Source organism: Camelus ferus, chromosome 4 (genome assembly GCF_009834535.1).
Source record: "Camelus ferus isolate YT-003-E chromosome 4, BCGSAC_Cfer_1.0, whole genome shotgun sequence".
Taxonomy (NCBI): Eukaryota; Metazoa; Chordata; class Mammalia; order Artiodactyla; family Camelidae; genus Camelus; species Camelus ferus.
Window position 1 is genome coordinate 64,966,486 of NC_045699.1, and position 20,094 is coordinate 64,986,579.

The 20,094-nt window shown below is 41.4% G+C and overlaps 1 protein-coding gene across 4 annotated transcripts in view; it reads right to left on the minus strand.

The window, feature by feature from the left end:
* The window catches only part of DENND1A (DENN domain containing 1A), a 470,303-nt gene that overhangs the window by 127,139 nt on the left and 323,070 nt on the right, over nucleotides 1-20,094 (minus strand). For all 4 annotated transcript variants that reach the window (XM_032478394.1, XM_032478392.1, XM_032478393.1 and 1 more), the window contains exon 13: nucleotides 16,756-16,881. In XM_032478394.1, the coding sequence (XP_032334285.1) occupies nucleotides 16,756-16,881 (126 nt within the window). The remainder of the gene's footprint in view (nucleotides 1-16,755; nucleotides 16,882-20,094) is intronic.

The following is a 20,094-nucleotide window of genomic DNA, read 5'->3' on the forward strand; positions in this document are numbered from 1 at the left end:
AGAAAATTATACAAAGCAAGAAAGAACAACATATTCAAATCATAAAAGCTTAGAAATGAGGGGATAGAGCTCAGGAAAGAATTAAAAATAAAAGAAAAATCCTTTTCTGAAATGAAGACTAAACTAGAGTGAACGTAAGAACATATCAACTCAGCAGGTAATGCTGTAAGAAAAATAAAAGAAAAAGAGAAAAACTTTAACAATAAAGAAGAATTCTATCTTAATATTTAATATAACGCTTAAAAGAGGAAAAGATAAAAAAGATTTTAAAGAAAGAGAAAAATATTGAAGATGGGCAAAGAAGATTGAACATACAAATAACTGGAGCCCCTGAAGAGGAAAAATAAATTAAAATAAAATAACCACTGCTAAAAACCTATCATTCAAGAAAATTTTCTTGAATTAAAAAAAGAAACAAACTTGAAACTGTCTGTTTCATATATGTTGAAAGACCACATTATATACCTGAGACTGCAGACCCAGAATGACCACCCAAGACAGGCTAATACAAGTACTGGACTTTAAAAGAAAGAGAAAAAAATCCTTGGCATCTAATAAAAAAAAGAACACATGATTTATTAAAGAAAGAAAATTAAGATTATCATCAGACTTTTATAGGAACACTTTTTGCCAAAAGAGAATATAGTTATACATTGAAGATATTCAAGGAAAGAAAGTATGAGCCAAGGATTTTATATCCAACAAAATTGACTCTCATCTAGGAAGTGCACAGGAAAATTATTACTAACCTTTCATGATGGCAGGAATATTGCTCCCATGAACGTTCCTGAGGAATCTACCAGGGATCAGCTTCAGAAAACCAAAAATGGCTGAAGAGCCATCACTGTTAGGACTGGTTACAGTTACCTGAAGACAGACTGAAAAAGGGCTGAGAGGGAGAGAGTCTAGTGCATAATGGCAGTATGTTCTACCAAAGTAAATACAGTTCAACTAGCCAAAATCTGCAGGGAGACAAGGGAGAGAATATGCAGAACAAAGTTAAAAGATTTTCTGTAATCATGCTGGTGGTAATATTTGTAGTGTTTACTGAGCTTGCTGGGTATGGAAATAAATTAGTAATTATGGGACATTCGAATTCTGTTATCCCCTGTGCCCTTGGAAGCCAGAATACTCAGTACAGAAGAAAGGAAATACAAACGTAATCGAGAAGAGGTTAAGCAAAAGGTCTGGAGTCCTCACATGTCGATTAGAAGTACCCACGTATACACATATATATGTACACATCTATCATCTATCTCCTACCTCTGTCCACTGAAAGGGCCTGGAAACAGTGACCAACCCAGGAGCAGTGAGAGCAGTGGTCTTGAGATACTACTTCTCACTAAAAGAAACCAATGCTTCTTGAAGAAATGTCTGATCCAGGTTTAGGGGCAGGAAAGGCACAAGATGAGCCTGGAGAATCTTGTAATATCAGATAACAAGGGAGCTATTAAAGACTACTAAAGTCATGCAACACCCCCCCCCCCCACCAAAAAAATCCCAAAACATACTCAGGGCCAATGTGAAGACAGTCTGGCCAAAGATGAGATAGTCTGAGTTTCAATAACAATAATAACTGCAACAGACCCAAATTCATCAAAGATGTTTAAATCCATCAGGTCATAATAATACATATATAAAATAATTGTCATGTTTTGTGGGTGTTGAGGGACTAATTCATTATACTAAAAACTGGCAAGTAAAGGGAAAGAATCAAGCATTTATCTTGTCTTTGCTATGTGAGCTGTGACACTGGGTAACAAAACAGTAAATGAGGAAAAATGTCTATTTATAAAATATTTCCCCCAATAAGTGAAAAATAAATGATAAGCTGAGAACACTACTATTTTGCAACTCCCAATGAACAGATAAAGGCATAAGCATCATTGGCTACTAAAAGTCACTAAAGGAGACACAACCAGACTTGATATGCCTCCTTTAGTCTTGCCAGATATCTCCTGCAGTCTCACCAAAAACTTCACCTCAGTCTATTGAATTTCAAAATCCAGCCAACAATTAGCAGGAAAGAGAGGACAGAGGAAAATGGTGAATGGCACCATGATTATGCAATCAGCAAAATCCATACAGTGGGAAATTCTACAGGTATGGGTTCTTCAACAAATAAATTGGAATGACATGAAAGGGGTGGAGGAGGAACCTATAAGTAAAAAAGAATTAAAAGCCATATAATTTTTTTTTCAGTGGCCAAGACTAAACCATAGCATCTAGGAATAAACATTTGAGTAATAAAACTATTTTTTTAAAATATGAAAGTCAGGATGGTGGTTACTTTTGGCAAGAGGAAAAGGATTTTGATGGAAGGAGTTTCTGGGGTGGGTAGTAAAGCTCTATTTCTCATCCTGGGCAGTGTTGGTTTCATGATAATTCATTAAGCTGTTCATTTGATTAAGGCAGTTTTTATCTGTTTTACAACAAAAGGATTTTTTAAAAAATGTATAATGGTATCTACCTAGTGGGAAACAGTATAAAGATTGAATGTCAATCTTTCTTTGTAAAGTGTCATCATGATGAGAATTCTTACTATCTTTTTCATTACAATATACTGTCTTTACTTGGAAAAAGAAAACCCCATACCTACTCCACTGTTTCCTCAGAGGACAGAATGTAGAGAAAACTCAGGTATAAATTAAAGAGTTATTTTTATCTACTTAAAAACTAGTATTGGCGATAACAGAGGGGGCTATGTGTGAGTGGGGATAGGAGGTACATAAGAAATCTCTGTATCTTCCACTTAATTTTTCTGTGAACCTTAAGCTGCTCTAAAATATAAAGTTTATTTTTTTAAAAGCTCCACCTAATATTAAGTTCTTCCATGCCAGGCACCATGCTGTATTTTCTCATTTAGTCTCCACAACAATCCTGTGAGGCAGATACATTTGGTCTCACCCTTTTACAGATGAGGAAACTAAAGCACAGAGGGGTTAATTAACTTGCTCAAAATTACATCAAATGAAAAGAGGAACCCAGGTCTTCTGACTCCTGTGGGCAGGTGCCATATTTGATCCATCTTTTGGTGCCTAGTATCCACTTACGGAATTAAACTGACTTACTGAATACTAAAGATCAGGAAATAGATATTAAGGTTACATAAGTTACTACCTGTAACATCGCTTCTTGCAAGTAGAGAGAAAAGAGGCATGAGTTCCTTTGAGCCCAGCAGTCACAGAGACCCTCCCCTAGGATAGACTGGTCTCCCTAACACTAGAGCTTGAGTCCAAGCTGGCTTTCTGCATCAAGATTAAATGTGTTTGGGAAACTGGAGAGATGAAAGAAACAGCTCCATGCTGCTGACAGCAGGGAGTGCAGCGAAAATGTTTTCTGTACCCTAGGAATGCAAAGTCACCACCCTGACACATTGAATTATCAACTCCAGACTAAGAAGCGAGATGTTAGAGTTCACATTTCTTCACTAGGTGCTGGAAACCATCACCAAAGAGGATGAGAAACAGCATGGGACCAGTGGAAAAAACAGCAGTTCTGGAAGCAGACAGCCCTGACCCCCAATCCTGGCCCCATCTCCTAACAGCACCTACTCACCCAGGGGCTCTCTATCCCCTTCCTTGGCTTTCTTTTTCTGCACAACACTTATCACCACCTGACACATTATATACTGACTTTCATCTTTGTTTCCTGTCTATGTCTGACTAGAATTTAAGAGACGTGAGGGTGGGGACTTTATTTTGTTCACTGCTGCATCTCTAAGCACCTAGAACAGTGTGTGGCATAGTAAGGTCTTGTTAAATGTTTGTTGAAAGTTGTTGATTTAAATTATTTCAACTCTCCCTGCTTTAAGTTCCCTACTTATCAAACTGGGGATATACATCATGCACATTTAATCAAGAAAACGTAAATAAAGGGCAAGAAGTAGGAGTTCAGTAGATAGGGGGTTTTCCCTCACATACTTGTCTTGCATAACATTCCTTAACAGAGGATAAAACTAACTAACTCAGGATAAAATTTCCCCTTCAAAGAATAGATAATGACATTTTAAGCTGGTGATTGACTTGCTCAGGACACTCTCAAACCTAGATCATTTTTAATGCTGTAAAGGTGAGAGTAAAAGTACATCACAGTAGGAATATGAGCAAAGAAAGTCTCAAGTAAACGGCTGATGAATAATGCCAGTGAGCTGTGACTGATGAGAACAGGGTGAGTGGAGATCTGCCAGGTCACATCACTAACAGGGACCAGCAAACCAAACATAAATAATCTCTGGTTAAAGGCTTTCCAAATTCCTGCCACACCTCCCTGGAATGTGACTGCTGGTGAACCAGGCACGCACTGGATACAAGGGAAGCTGCCTCCATGGTTGGTGTGGAGGGGTGGTAGGTTAACAGAGAACAAGTGCTTTACATCCACCACCTCATTTAATTCATAAAACAAATAAAACCCCATGGTTCAGCAGGGATGGGCTTCCAAAGGTTTCCGATCTCGTAAGTGGTGGCTTTCCTGGAATCTCTACTTTCTTTAGCCTGTACTGAACTGGTAACAATACATGCACAGAATCTCTTCAACACTGGAATAATCCCATCACACATTTTACAAGCTTCCCCTGCCTCCGACACCCCCAGGAAGTGAATATAATAAGAAATTAGACCTCTACTAGATAATAATCGCTAGCTAATAAAATTTCAGCCAATTCACTGAGGTCTAGAGTAGTCGGATCATTATAAAATAGGAACCAGGTAGACATATGTCAGAGAAGCCCTGTGAAGGTATCATTTAAGTAGAGTTTCTCTTTCCTATTTTACAATTCAGGAACTAAGGTTTAGGAAAGTACAGTAACTTGCAGAGTCACACAGCTGGGAAGAGGCAGAGTCCAGCTTGGTACCAGTTCTAACTATAAATCAGGGGGCATTTAACTTCATCATGCTGTTTATTATTTGCTGGGGGAGGGTGGTGTGTCACTAAATAGCCTTAATAACGTGGATCTGCGAGTGCTGGTTCTGAGCCTGTCTGATCTCAGACCCACTCTCCACTCTTCTATTCTGTACAGAAGGGAGGATGAGTTTTCTGGGCTCCCGAGTCAGCTGGCTTCCTGCTTGGTTTGGCACACGGGAGGTGCAGTTGGGAGCTGAGGAGGAGGAGGAGGAATGGAAGAAGCTTAGTGTTTCTCCTCTCTCCCCTGCTGGGGTGGGCTGCCCAGCAGCAGTTCGCCCCCTCTCTGACCCAAGCGCCCACGGCACAGACCCACACGTTCCAGCTTTTGTCAGGTGACCCTGGCCCTTGACATAGGCACACCACCTCTGCTGTTGCTAATCGCTGGATTACCTCTCTGCTCCTGTCAGTGGGAACAACCATTTCCTTGCATTGTTTTCCCTCTTGTAAACATCTGAAGGGGTTCCTGTTGTCCTGCGTAGATCCTGACTGATACACGGATCAGGTTGCTGGACTTAGGGGACCAGTCGGTGGCCTGTATAAACTGAGTGATGGCTGGGCTCTGTGTCTCAAGCCCACCTGTTGGCCACAATTCTCTGACTAGACAAGAAATGCTTTGGAAAATAAACATGCCTTTTTTTTTTTCCTGAGGCTCATAGCAATGAGACTGGGGTGAAATGAAGGCAGTTGGTATCCTAACTCTGTGGTTTTACAGCAAGAAAAATTCATCATCAATCATTAGCTATAACAGTGTTTCCCAAACTGTGGTGAGAAGTAGTAGATGCGTGGAATGTTAATAGGTATTTTGTGGGGAAAAGGGTTTTGAAAAATGCTGGGTTAAACAAAGTTAACCAGATTTCTTTACAGTAAGGCTGTAGTAATGTACATTGTAAACACTGTAAAAAAATGAGTTACAATATGCAATATATGACAATCACAAATTTTATGTGATCAGAAAACATAACATCTTGTGGATCTAATATTTCAAGGACTGCTCTTCTAGAGATGCTGGTTTACGGTGTTACTGCTAAACTCTACTGTGGCCTTCGAGGTCTTTCACAGACTGGAGCCGACCCCTTCTTCACTTCATTCCCAGCCATGCTCCTTCCTATCTCTGCTCCAGATGAACGACCACTCACAGTACCCGACAGAGCCATGCAGTTTCAATGCCTGCTGAGTTTGCATGTGCTACCTTCTACCCCTGCTCCTGGGGAACTGCCACTCCTCCTGCAAGGTGCATCCTCCCTGGGGAAGCTTTCCCTCAGCATCCAGGCAGAAGTGACTGGTCATGCGTTTGGATGTCCACCACCTCGTACAACATTCTACTACAGCAGTTACCACACTTAGTGCATCTCTCTGCTTACCTTGTCTCTACCCCGCATGGCCCATAAGAACAGGACCGCATCTTACTTGTCACTGTTTGCAAGCCAGTGCCCTAGGCAGGGTGGTCACCCGGTCAAGTTTGTGGGGTGAACAAGCACACCGAGATTTGAAATATTTTTATCATTTCCTTTGCTAAGGTTTGATTATAATTGACTAAAAATTCATGATAAATCAAATAAAAGCTCCATTGTTATGATGATTTCTAATCAATTAATTTTATATTAATGTAGCTTTTATGATGAAAATAACTGATTAAAAAAAATCCTAAAATCAATTGAAAAACAACTATGGTCACGAATATTTAGCACCTGGGTTAACACTGCTACCAGAAAGCTCACCACTAGGTGTCAGCCAAGGAAAAGAGGAGGGAGGGCTGCGCTTGCCAGTGTTTTCACTTTTTCATCCAATTATCACCGTAAATATCAAATATTTAAACAACAAAATATTAGGCAATTAAAAGCATCTATTAAAGGAATGTTTTTTAAAAGATATCTAAAATTTTGACATTTCCCCTTTGCAAAATAGTTTATAAATGGTGTTAGTTTAACCTGTAGTTTTCAAGAAACATTTGCACAGATTAGAGACACTGACTCCTAAGAGGAGACCAGCTCAGTTTTCTTCTGAAATGCCCTCAAACTGTACGTAACACAGACCATATGGTAACCACTACTGTGGTGAGCGGTCAGAGGAAAGAGCGTGGTTGCTAGAATCAGGCAGATGCAAGGTCCGAATCCTGGCTCTGCTACTTCTTTAAAAAGTGACATAACCTTTCCTAGCCTTGGTTTCTCAACAATAAAATGGGGCCACACCACTTTATCTGAAAAAATAAAATAAGGGAACACACGTAAAGAGTGTAGCATAAAATAAATGTCTCATATTATTTTCTTTTTCTTGAGACTTCAAATCTCAACGATTTTTTTTTTTAAACAAAATGGTGTTTCAGCTCCCAGACTACTAAGGACACTGTAACTAGGGACTATTATAATTTCACTCACTCCACAGAGAATTATCAAGCACCTTCTATGTATCAGGCTCTGTGCCAGCGATACATGAGTAGTCATGACACTCCACGGTGGCTTCCGCTTCTTTGTGAACGGGTAGCATAAGGCTGAATGCAGCTGTCTATTTCTGAGAATATACCCACACCCCATAGAAAATCAGTGTGGCTGCATGTCCGAGGGGTTGGGGGGTGGGAGGAGGAAATCTACAACTTTATTCTCTAATCATCAGAAAAACCATAATGTCCTCCACAGAACAAATCGACCATCATTCCATCTTATGTTACTAAATCCTTACTGTGTGCCGGGGGTATAAGAAATAACAAGACAAAATCTTGTTCTTAAGAAGCTCACAGTCTAGCTATGTACACGAAGACATGCATCATTGTTTCAGGCTCCAAACTGTCAAATGTTATCATTGCTAAAAAAGGATCAGAAAGGTTTCCTTTTCAGAGTCTCACTGAAAAAGTAAAAGACCCTAAAGCAAGATCATTTGACTTAAAACACTGTTAAGAATACCATTTCTCTCTGCCACTGCTTCTGCAAAGATATGGTATTGAAAACTGCCACCATGGATTCAGCTTACTTCATTAACATACTTGCCTCTTGTATTTTCCTAACTAGAACTGAGTATTTACTACACACGGTGATTTCACAGAGGGTGAGCCTCCCCAGATCCTAACTGCCTGTGGTTAGCAACCATGCAGATGCTGAGCTGTGCCTTTGTTTCACATTTACACATTCATGGTATGGTATTTATGTCAGATTCTTCTGATACTCTAAGATGAAGCTGCGGATAATTTTTTTAAAACTAAGCTTCTATATTGTGCAACACTGAAATATGACCACCAGTATTTCTGATGCATAGTAAGGGGAAACAGGTATCATTCATTCATTTGTTCATCCATTCATTCAACATTTAATGAGCACCTACTAAATATTAGAATATGTGAGGGACACCAAGGAGTACAAAACACGGTCCCATCCTATAGGAACAAAGTAAGAAAGGAGCTAGGATTATTAAATGAGATCAAGTTAAAGCCTGGAATTCCTCCTAGGTAGTCTAAGATACACTAGCTGTGTTTTATTTTTCAAGTATTTTAGAACATATGGGAATTTCATTTTGATCATATTCAGTGATGCTATTTGAAATCATTCAGTTAAGCTTGATCATTGTGTTTAAGTGGATTTCCTGCCAGTTCTCATCTTCTCTCATTTAAGGACCAACTTTTTACTTGAGCAGTCTACTTCTAGAACAATGGCTCTCAGTTCAGTGAGCATTCACAGTTGATTCAAGGTGCCAGGACTCCCAAACTGTTCCTGAATAACGTCAGTGCCCCTGGAAGGTAGACAGTGGAGATCTGGTGCCAACATGGAACAAGGGTCATCTTCTCCCAATGGGCAAAAAATGTTTTGATAAAATAGAAGGAAAGGTTTTCAATTATATTTTCTCTTCTGCATTTAAAAACTAAGTAATGCATTTCTCCATTTTAAACCCTTGGTCCCACAACTCCCATTTGCCTGTAAGTGCTGGTGAGCAATAACATGAATGAGTAAATATCAAATAAACAATGAAGGAAATAATTAAACGTGATTTCTTATAAATCCTTTATTATTTGAGATAAAAGCTAAACTTTCATAGTTACTTCAAAAGAGGAATAAACGGGCCAGAATCTCATTGTGTTTTCACTGGTTCCAGGTAGCCTGACACTTCTGAATAAGCATGGCCACCACTGCTCCAGAACGTGGCAGTCTCATTTTCCTCCCCCTCCTCCTTTACCTTCTTATCATCCAGGAAAGGTCACTCTCATTTAGTTAAAATCTACTATCAGCAAAAACTACATTATTGCTATTTTTCTCAACAGTCCTACAAGGCAGGCATTATTTCTGCTTTACAGATGAGAAAGCTGAGACTCAAAGAGGTTAAGGGACTTCTAAGGTCATCTTCTGGCAGATAACAGAGCCAGGATAAAAGCCCAGGTGACTCCAAAGACCACACTCTCTCCATCACACTCAGTATCCTCCTTAGCCCCCAAGTCCTGGTGTTGGGAGCACCTCCCCTTGTCCCTGCCTCATTCCTCGGACATGATCTTGACTTGGGATGAACACTAAAATGAGAAAAAATGGTAACCAGTAAACTACCAGCTCCTTCTCTAGTCCACTGTAGACTCCTGTGTCAATGCATCTATTTAGCTCAGGTCTGTAGGTTTTGGCTATAATTCCCTACCTACTTGCCTAAAACTAACTGGAAAATAAGAAAATCTTTCACCAACTTTTCCTACAGAACATTCATGGGTACATATCCATGCTTCACAAACCTACCACTGTCCACTTAAAAATAGCACAGGCTCTGTGTGGAAAACAATTTGGTGGTTCCTCAAAAAGGTAAACATAAAATTACTGTATGACCCAGCCATTCCACTCCTAGCATATACCTCAAAAGAATTGACAATAGGGACTCAGACAGATACTTGCACAGGAATGTTCACAGCAGCATTATTCTCAAAAGCCAAAAGGTGGAAACAACCCAGTGTCCATTACCAGATGAATGGATAAACAAAATGTGGTCTATATGTACACAAGGTGGAATATTATTCAGCCATTAAAAGGGATGAAGTTCTGACACATGCTACAATGTGGATGAGCCCTGAAAACATGCTAAGTGAAATGAGCCAGACACAGAAGACAAATGTGATCTAATTTCATATATATGTAATATCTAGAATAGGCAAACTCATAGAGACAGAAAGTAGATTAGAGGTTACCAAGGGCTGGTGGGATAGGGGAATTACCAGTTACTTCTTAATGAGTTCAGAATTTCTGTTTGGGGTGATGAAAAAATTTGAAAATACACAGGGCTGGTAGTTGTATAACATTGTGAATGTAGTTAATGCCACTGAATTGTATGCTTAACAACGGCTAAAATGGCAAATTTTATGTTAAGTATGTTTTACCAGAATTGAGGAAAGAAAAAAGCAGGGGCTCTGAAGACAGACGTGGGCTTGATTCCCAGCTCGACCAGGTTGTGTGGCAGACCTCAGAGCGAGCACAGAGGCACACATACCAGCCTCTCCCAGGCTTCACCTAATTTCTCTTTTCCCCTGGTTTCCTCGCTTCCTTATCTCATTGAGGTGCATTGTACATATTGTTTTAAGGTCCCTCAAACATTTTTTTTTTTAGCACAAGATAGAGGCACAGACAAATTAGTAACATCCTTTATATACATGCTGGGTACACTCTGCTTGCCTAAGTGGAGGGCAGGGAGTGCACACCATGAAGCAGTCTTATTCTTTCCATTTTGAGCTGCTCTTAAGCTGAGTCAACGGAAATCTGCTTCCTTACCATGTTGGGACAAGTTGGCACCCAAAGTCAGGTTCCTGCATGCAGACTTGGATTTCTTCTACTCAGAAGACTCCAAAATAAAGCATTTCAAAGGTTTATTCACAAGGATGTTTGGTGGAATATTAATTATAATCTCAAAAAATTGTCAATCTATTAATGATAAAGAACATAAAAACAAATATATATATGTATATGCACGACTGGGACATTGTGCTGTACACCAGAAACTGACACACTGTAACTGACTGTACCTCAATTTAAAAAAAATTGTTAATCTAAATGTCCTGTGTGAGAGAGTGGTTATGGGAATTATGGTAGCTGTACCTGATAGACTATTCTGTAGCTATGTAAAAAAGCCTATGATATAACATTAAATGGAGGAGAAAAACTTTTAACTGAGATTTGGTAGCAGTTACATAAACATTTTGCATAATGAAAAATAATTAGAAAAAATATACAAAAGGTAGCTGAGGAAGTTGTGTTAGTTCAGTGGAACCAGAGTGATATTTTAATTTTTCTAGTTTGTAAATATTTTTCTATTTTCTGTTATACTAAAAACACATAAATACAGTTTGATTTTTTTTTTTAACCATGAGATCAATGGTGTTACTCAACCAGGAGACAGATATATACGGTATTTTTCTGAACTGCTCCAACGTAGCCTCGTCTGCTCATGCTTGAAAGCCAGGCTATCAATCTGCTTTTATCTTAACTTCTCTATCTTCAAGGGGTTTTAGGTGGATAAATATGACTCAGCAGAATCATGTGCAAAATCAGGGGCTGTAAGGTGGATGCTGCCAGCGTACCCACAGCTGAATCTGGAAGACCGGCCTCTTGGGAAGGACTAAGCAAGAAGGACTGCAGGAGCTGGCTGCCGGCTGCACAGCCTCCTTCCAGCACTGACATGGTCTGTTGAATACTGTCCCCACCTTAGCCATCACACCCTGCAGCCAGGGGCTGTGCTCCATTCATCCAGGGGAAGCCTAGCCAGCAGACTGGCCCAGAGAAAACCATGTAAGCCTGTTGAATAAACCACCCTCATAGTGCTCCATCTATACTGGCCTTTCCACACAGCTACTGGAACAGAACAGAATGCATCTTAAAGCACCAATCTCCATCAGTCCTGCTCTTTGATGTAACATTTACCAGAGACCTGCAGAAGGCCAGACATGGGAACAAGCACCTTCATCCACACTGCCTTAAGATGACTCCATGGAGCAAGAGCTATGAAATAAGAAACTATGGACAGAAAAAGGGATGCAATTAAAGCACAGAATTCTATTTTTGAAAGTTCTTTAAAACTGAGGCCATCGTGCTAGGAGATGTCTTCCAAAGAGAGGGTGGTGGTTTAGTCTTATTCAGATTTCAAGATGATATAATTTTAAACAAAGGAGTGAGGTAAAAGTAAGATTCTTTTTAAAATTCATTCGCTCCCCCTAGGAGGGAGAAAAGGGAAAATTCAAGGCAAATTCAAGACCCACACTGTTATATATATTCTCCGGAAGTTGCACTCTTCCACCCAGCAGAGAAAGGACCCTTGGCCTAGCAATTAAAATCATTTGTCTTTTATCCTCTCCTTGCCAAAAAGGACCCCAGCCCTAACTAGTTAATCCCTAACACACACTGCTACTCCCAGAGTTGCCTGGCAACTGCTAGGAGGCGTGTCAGAGAGCAAGAAAGGCCTAAATAAATGAGCTGGAGCCTGGGCTGCCGCTTGACACGGATAAAGGGGGTTTTTCCAAATGGGGCTGCCTGGCTGCTTGTGGTTCTCTCATTTAAGTGGAGAAGAACAAGTTGGCTTGGCTGATATTGTTAAATATCTTGGGCTTTGCACCTGATATTCTCTGGGTGACTGAAAAATGGGTCACATGCCCCTGTGATTTGCTGACACTCTCCCCTCTGACAGGCAACACCAACCTCCAAAGCCTACAGACAGGACAGGATGCAATGTGTATGCACTGAATGGAGGCCCTGGCCTCACACATTTCTCTGTTCTTTCATTTCTTTCACCCATGCTTCCATCCACTGTTTCAAAATACACTCATTGATTCCTCCACTATGCCATGACCCGTGCCCGGCACTGGAAATGCAGGGAGAAAGAGCTGTTAGTCTGGAACATGAGGAAACCAGAACAAAGACAGGCGAGACGGTGTGGTGGAAGAAACCTGGGTTTTAGAGTCAGGCCGACCTGAGTTTGACTCCTGGCTCTGCTACTTGTTGGGAAGTCATGGGAAATCTTAGCCCCTCCCCGAGCTGTAACGTAGACTGCAAGGGGCAGTCACGGGGAACTATTGCGACCACGGATGCAAAGCAACTCAGGGACGAACCGAGGTCCGACCTGGCGGGAAGCCGCAGAGCAGGTAGAAGACTTGGCCTCAGCTGGACTCCCTTGGCGGCTCACTTTCCAACCCTTGGAAGTAATAACTCACCTGGCCCTGAAGAGAGAGCCCACCAGTGAGCCCACATGGGTCCTCCCGCCCTGGGACAGGCACATAGCAGAAGGCAGGGACAGAGAGGAGCAGGCTGGCACCAGGCACGTGACTGGACCTTAGCAAGGGGGGGGGGGGCCTTCCTCTTCCCTTCCAGGCAGGAGAAAGAAGATGAAGCTTAAGACTCCCCAACAAGCTGCATTTTGAACTTTTTCCAGAAGGAGAGAGAAATAAAAAGGCCAAGGAGTTCAAAATCTCAAGTGAGCCCTGGGCTGTGGAGGAGGGGTTGCCCATCTCTGCCTCTCAGGGCCCCTGTGGGGATGGTGTAAAAGGAGCCCTGTAGAGTCTGTCATGTTTCATGCTTTAAAAATCCCAAACTCTGTGACTTGGCGGTGACCCGAGTCCCATGACTGCACCTGCTGGCTCAAGCGGGAAACCCCGACACCGCACTGTGCAGGCCCCCCCGCGGGCACAGCACAGCATGGCCCCGGTGCGCCCTCCACGCCCCACACGCACCTCCAGGCCCTGACCCTCAGGCTGCCTTCTCCCTCAGCCTCGCCCATTCCTCACTCGACCTGCCCCAGAGACTCTCCCCTCTAGGCTACCAACTGTTTCTGGCCACCAGCTTTCTTTTTCACTTTATGAATCAAAGGCCTTAAATGTACTTGGGTCCTTTAACCCAGTAAATCCATGTAAGGGATTTTGCCTAAGGAAATAATTCATATTGTGCATGAAGATTTATGTAAAGATGTTCACCACAGTGTGATTTAAACTGGTGAAAGATTATCAGCAATCAAAAGGACCAGCGTTGGGATAATGTGGTGGGTCTTGGCACTGATTTCGGATTTTCATCGGGAACCTGAACATTTCTGCGAGTAGGGCCCAGACATTTGCCATTTTAAGAGCCCCACAGGTGATGCCGATCCACAGCCAGGGGTGATTGAGAACCACTGGGGTCACCTGATGGGATACATGCAGCCATTATAAATCACGTTTTACAAGAGTCCTTACATGATGTGAAAATATGCTTATAATATACTAAAAGGAAAAACCAAGTAACTGGGAACTAGGTTGCTTTGCCAGGAATATCTCAACTCTCTGAAAGTGAGAAAACCAAAAACCAAAACCAAAATGAAACAACCCCCAAATCCTAGAAGCTTGGTGGAAACATGCTAACATGTTACTTTAACCCCAGATGATAGGATTATAAGTACTTTCTCATTTCTAGTCCTGTTACTTTAAACTTTTTCTTTTGTCTTTTTTTTTTTTTTTAAACCAAGAGCAGGTGCTATTTTTATAACCAGAGAAACTACTAAGAGACAAGTGGCTCCAGGGAGGGCGCCCCACCCCCTCCGCACCACGCTGCCTGCCATCCGGCAGGCTCACCGGCACCACTCACCAGCAGCGTGCAGCCTGACTCTAACACCCTGACCCTGCTTGGGCTCACATGCGCTTTGCAGTCATTATTTTAATTGATCCCACAAACAATCTGGTATGGGAGGTGTTATCCATTTTTTTAAATGAGAAGAATTGGCTAGAATTGAATCTATGGTTTAAAAACCATTTAGATAACATAGTGATGACACTTGGTTAGAAAAATTCTGGCCCTCTGGCTTCCCTCTTGGACTTTCAGAAAAAAGCCATTCTGGTACAGATGAATCAGACTGAAAGCACGACAAACCTGCCTTATTTTATTGATTCTAAGATCCAAACCTCTTCACTTTGTAACATCTCTGAAATTTGGACATGTCTTACAATTGATTGCATCCTTCAATTTATAATTAGCAGCACCTTTTTCATTTTCTTAATGGTACATGAAATAATGGTACATCTTATGATGGAATGGCATCTTATATTCAATGAAATGTACCATGTTTATAACCAAACCCATCATCCTATCCTCAAAATCCTACTTTTAATGGCTATGTAATATTCTACCATATGGATATACTTCAATTTACTTCATCAGTTGTTTATCATTATGGACACAATCTATTCCTTGTTTTTACCATTATAATCTGCTACTGAGAACACCTTTACATCAAGCTTTCCCCTTTTCTACTATGGGTATCATCATCCTCTCCCAGGTCCAAATCTTGGGAGACATTTTGACATTTCTCGCCCCTCATCTCCCATATTTTATCTATTACTGGATTCATGTAGCCATTTCTTCTTCGTGATACCTTTTCCTGGTGTAACCACCAGAGGGCTCTCTTCTGAGCTCCCAACAGTCCCCTGGTCTCCCTGCTTCCAGTTTTCTTTTCAGTCCATCACTGTATTACTGGTCAAACAGGATGTCAGTCACATCCCATCTCTGCTCACACTCCTAGCCTAGCATCCAAGGCTCTGTTAAATTTGGCTCCAACTTCTCCTACATCCCCACCTCCCCAACCAAACTCATGACTTCAGACAAAGTGGCCACAAAGGGTCCTGCCTCCAAGCCTTTGCTCACTCAGATAACTCCACACCCACCACAGGAAGGGGTTGCTTCTGTCTTTCTTTTCCCAAACCTTAGCCATCAGCTCGTTTCACCTTCCTATGACATGTTTTATGGCTCATTTGATCCTTATAACCAACTAGAGATGTAGGATGATAGGTATTCTTATCCTCATTTCACAGGTGAAGAAATTGAAGTCTAAAGAGTTTAAGTGGCTTGCTCAAGGTCGTACAACTCAGAAGTACAGAGCCGGGCTTTAAACTACAGGACTTCACCCTTGTACCCAGTGCCTTTCAGAGCCAAGTGCAAGTACAACCATAAACTTCTCTGGAGGAGGAACTTGTGCCCAGATCATACACTCAGCAATACAGACCAAGAGTCAACAGCCTCCGGATTCTAGATGTATACGTGACAACAATGAGATCATTGTAAGAGCAGAAATACTTCATAACTGTCCGTTCCCAGCAGCCTAAGAAAAGGACTGAGCCATTTGTCCCATTCTCATTTTAAAGACAGCAAGAAAACAGTATTTTCTTTGAATCATACCAGCTCTCAAAACAGCACTGAACCTGACTGTTTGGCTGGGCCCAAGGTCAGGACAAAGAATCAGAGCCACTTCCCTTGGAGATAAGCAGGACATGAGGAACTTGCTTTAAGGTAAAGGGCTTCAGAGGATCTAGGGAAGTATTTCTTAGGAAGCAAAAAGAGTGTGTCCTTTCTGTTATGTGACCATGACGTTGCCTGAAGCTGAAGCAGCCTTAGCAAGGCCTAAGTGCTAGATGGAGGACAAGGGAAAAGGAGGATGTGGCATCAGGCTGCTGCTCCCTGAGCACCGGCCACTTCATGGAGAGTGCGCCCCGGAGGAAGGGAATCTCTCTGTGCTTCACTTACACACATGAAGGAGTCATAGCAGTAAAAATGTATTTAACAAGGTGTAACTGTGGCTTATGAGGAAGCATGATCAAGATTCAAAACCAGAGTTTGCATATGAAATGCATTGCCTGTGATCTGCTCAACCTTTGACTTTTAATTTAATAAAATGTTATGGGTTAAGACAAAAACAGAAGCAAACACCCCTGACCTCGGGCACGGCTTCCTTGTGCAAAGAGGCAGGGTCGGGAGGACACTCCCCCGGCGCCTCACCACATACACAACCTCTTTTGGTGAATTCAACAGCCAGATGAATGGCAGGTTTCTTGTGGCCTGTGAGGTACGTGTCTTAGCCCTGACCAAACGTGGATTCGCAACACGCCAAGAAGCTACTCACCGGTTCAATTTTCAGAGCGTTTCGGTAGCTGCCGAAGAAAGCGGCCTGGGCCTTGAGGAAGGCTCTGGCCACACCGTCGCCAGTAGTTGTGGAGACCTTCTTCAGCCGGTTCTTCAGCGATGAGATCTGATGATGGAGAGAAAGGAGACATGGCTGAGGGTAGGATACACTCAACACATACAGAAGATCCCTCCAGAAAATCCCTGGCAGGGGGATCCATTTGATATCTTAGCTGCTGGGAGAACAGAAATGCATTTAGTGTTAGGGTAGGTTTTTAAAATTTAAATAAATGCTGCTCCTATTAGAGCACATCTAATAAAAACAAAAACAAACTCACTTTCTAAGCAGTTTCAACGTGCCAGGTAAATGCTTTCACATAAATGTTCTTACTTTATTCTTTCAACACTGCTGTAAGGAAGGGACTGTGTTCCCATTTTACAAGGGTGAAACAGTCCCAGAGAGGTTAGATTACGAGGTTCGATTATGCCTAGAACAAACCCAAGAAGTGGCCCGGTTGGAATATAAATCAAAGTCTTGTAATCTAAGCCCAAGACTACACAAACTTTTTTAGTTCCAATTCTACCTCCTTTTCAGATTACTTACAAATATTAGAAATGACTTACATATAATATACATGATCATATACCTCACATCTCATACTATATATTTATTAAATTAATATATTATATATTTAATAATATATACATTTTAAAAGTATATATTATTATATCCCACATACTCTAAAGGAATAATCTTTAAGTAGACTTACAGATACACACTTCTATAGCTTATAGATGTGCACGCCACAGATTAAAACAAAATAGACAAGAAAGGCATGGCAATGGGAAAAGAAGAAGCCAGGAATAGACTTAGTATATAAATATAAGCCATAAGGTCTTACATGGTAGCTAGAACTAGACTGCAAATTTGACTTACGAGTCTCCTAATGGTCAAAGCAAAAACGGAAATATGAAAAGTTGTGAAATTCATTGGGTCCAAAGCAGTTGCACACACGAACACAAAATTTCCTGAAAGAAGAACTACAAGAGATTTCTCCTACAAGTGCTCAATGTAGGAAAGACTGTGTGACATGACAGTTGTTATCCTCAACATCAGAGACAACATCAAGCTTCCTTCTGTTTCCAATATGCCATTCATCTCAGGATGCCATATTGCACAACTTCTGGGCACACCATTCATACTGTGTTCCATGTGAAAAGTGCTCCTGGAATTGCGCAAGTTGTAGCCTTGACTCAGTGATACAATGGTGAGCAAAACCAGACAGGCGGAAAATACCAATACAAGTGACATTGCTACTACCGTGACGAGCCTGTGATAGACAGAGCTCACCAAGGAGGTCAAGGAAGGCTTCCTGGAGAGAAAGAGGCTTGGGCTGAAATCTGAAGGATGAGCTAAAGTAAACTCGCAAATACCAAACACAGGGATCAGCATTTACAAAGACACTATAGTGAGAAGGAGTTCAGAGACTAGAGTGAACTGTGGCTTCAGTGGAGAGAATGATGGAGAAAATAGCTTAAATGAGGATAGAGGGAAAGAAAGGCAGGGGTCAAGAGCTGTGAATACATTAAAGAATTTTTCCTTTCATTTTGAGATAAATGTAAAGTTAATGACTGTTTTTAAGCATGCAGGTGACATATCAAGAACACATTTCAGGAATCTGTATGGGGCTTAGATTGGCCTGAAATTATTTAAGATTAAATTTAGGATAAAAATTAAAGATGAAATAGAAAATTAGATGCAGATGGTCCATGAATCACGTACAAATTTTTGATATGAATGAGTGATGACTATTTTTCTAGGTCTAGGTGCTATAGCTTTCCTCAGGCTCCCAAAGGTGCCTGTGAATCTAAAAATATTAAGAATCTGGGATGGATTATATATACTTTTGAAATGCTCCATGGACAATATTTCTTCTTACCAAGCTTCTGATAAGCGGTTTTTAATAGCTTATATTAAGATATATTTTACACATCATAAAACTCATTCATTTAAAATATGTAATTCAGTAGTTTTTAGTACAGTGACAACACTGTAGAACTATCACTATTATCTAATTCCAGAACATTTCATCAAAAGAAAACCTATCTTATTGGTGGTCATTTCTCACTCCCACTAATCCTGCCCCACTCCTCCCTCACCCCAGTCCCAAGTAACCATTCACCCACTTTCTGTCTATGAATTTGCCTATTCTGAACATTTCATATAAAGGGAATCATACAATATGTGGTCTTTTTTTGTGACTGGGCTTCTTTCATTTAGAATAATGCTCACTATAAACACGTTTCATCCACACTGTAGTACTTATTAGTACTTCATTCTTTTTCACAGCTGAATACTATTCCATCATATGGGTAGACCACATTTTATTCACCTCTTCATCTGTTGATGGGTATCTGGGTCATTTCCACTTTCTGGCTATTATGAATAATGCTGTGACAAACATTCATATACAAGCTTTTACATGGAGACAGCAGAGATTTTTGAGGCAAGAAACTGGATGGCAAAAATCCTCAGTTGCCAGATAAGCTAAAAGGACACATGAAGTCGTGGAGCACAGTGCTTTGCACACAGTAAGTCAAACCATCAAGTCAGAAGGGACGGGAAAGTGCATTTGTCAGAGGTGGGCCAGGGAAAACAATTTTCCTCTGGAAGCAGTTTGGAGTATGTCTCAACACCTAGGTGTAAGGACTCTGTTTACTGTGAGCTCCCCTACTCTGGTTCACACACACCATAGCACTATGGTGGTGAGAGCCCACCAGAGGCAGTGCAGGCCCTCGGCGCCCTGGCACACTGGCACACTGTCATGTACCTCCAACTTAACACGGCAGTATGAAAAAGAAACAGGCTTTATGAAAATGTTAAAAATATTGCCCACTTCCCACCCTCCAAATAATAAAAATCCTGCCTCTCCCAGGGACTAGGGTGACATTTCCATTCTTTGAAAAAGTGCAAGCCAGTGTCGCTCTTTTGGCTCCTCAAAGCCCTTGGGCCACCTGTGCGGCAGATTATTCCTCACTTAACCTTCCCCGGCCTTTCCCTTTCATTCGGGAGGTGTTTAATTACCTTGGATTCACAAGGCTGCACTTCAGGTGAGCTCTCCTAATGGCCTCATTACCATTTTACACAAAGAAGTCGTTGCTGATTGTAACTGAGCAAATAGGAGTGTGTGCCTTCCTGCCTGCCCCTGCTGCTCTGAAACCAGCCAAGTGGGCCTGGGCTCTTGGTGCCCCTGTGACCACTTAGGCCAAGACTTCTGAAGACCTCTCCTTACCCTGCAACAAGGAGAAGCTTTTGTCAGCACTTCAAACTTTGAAACTT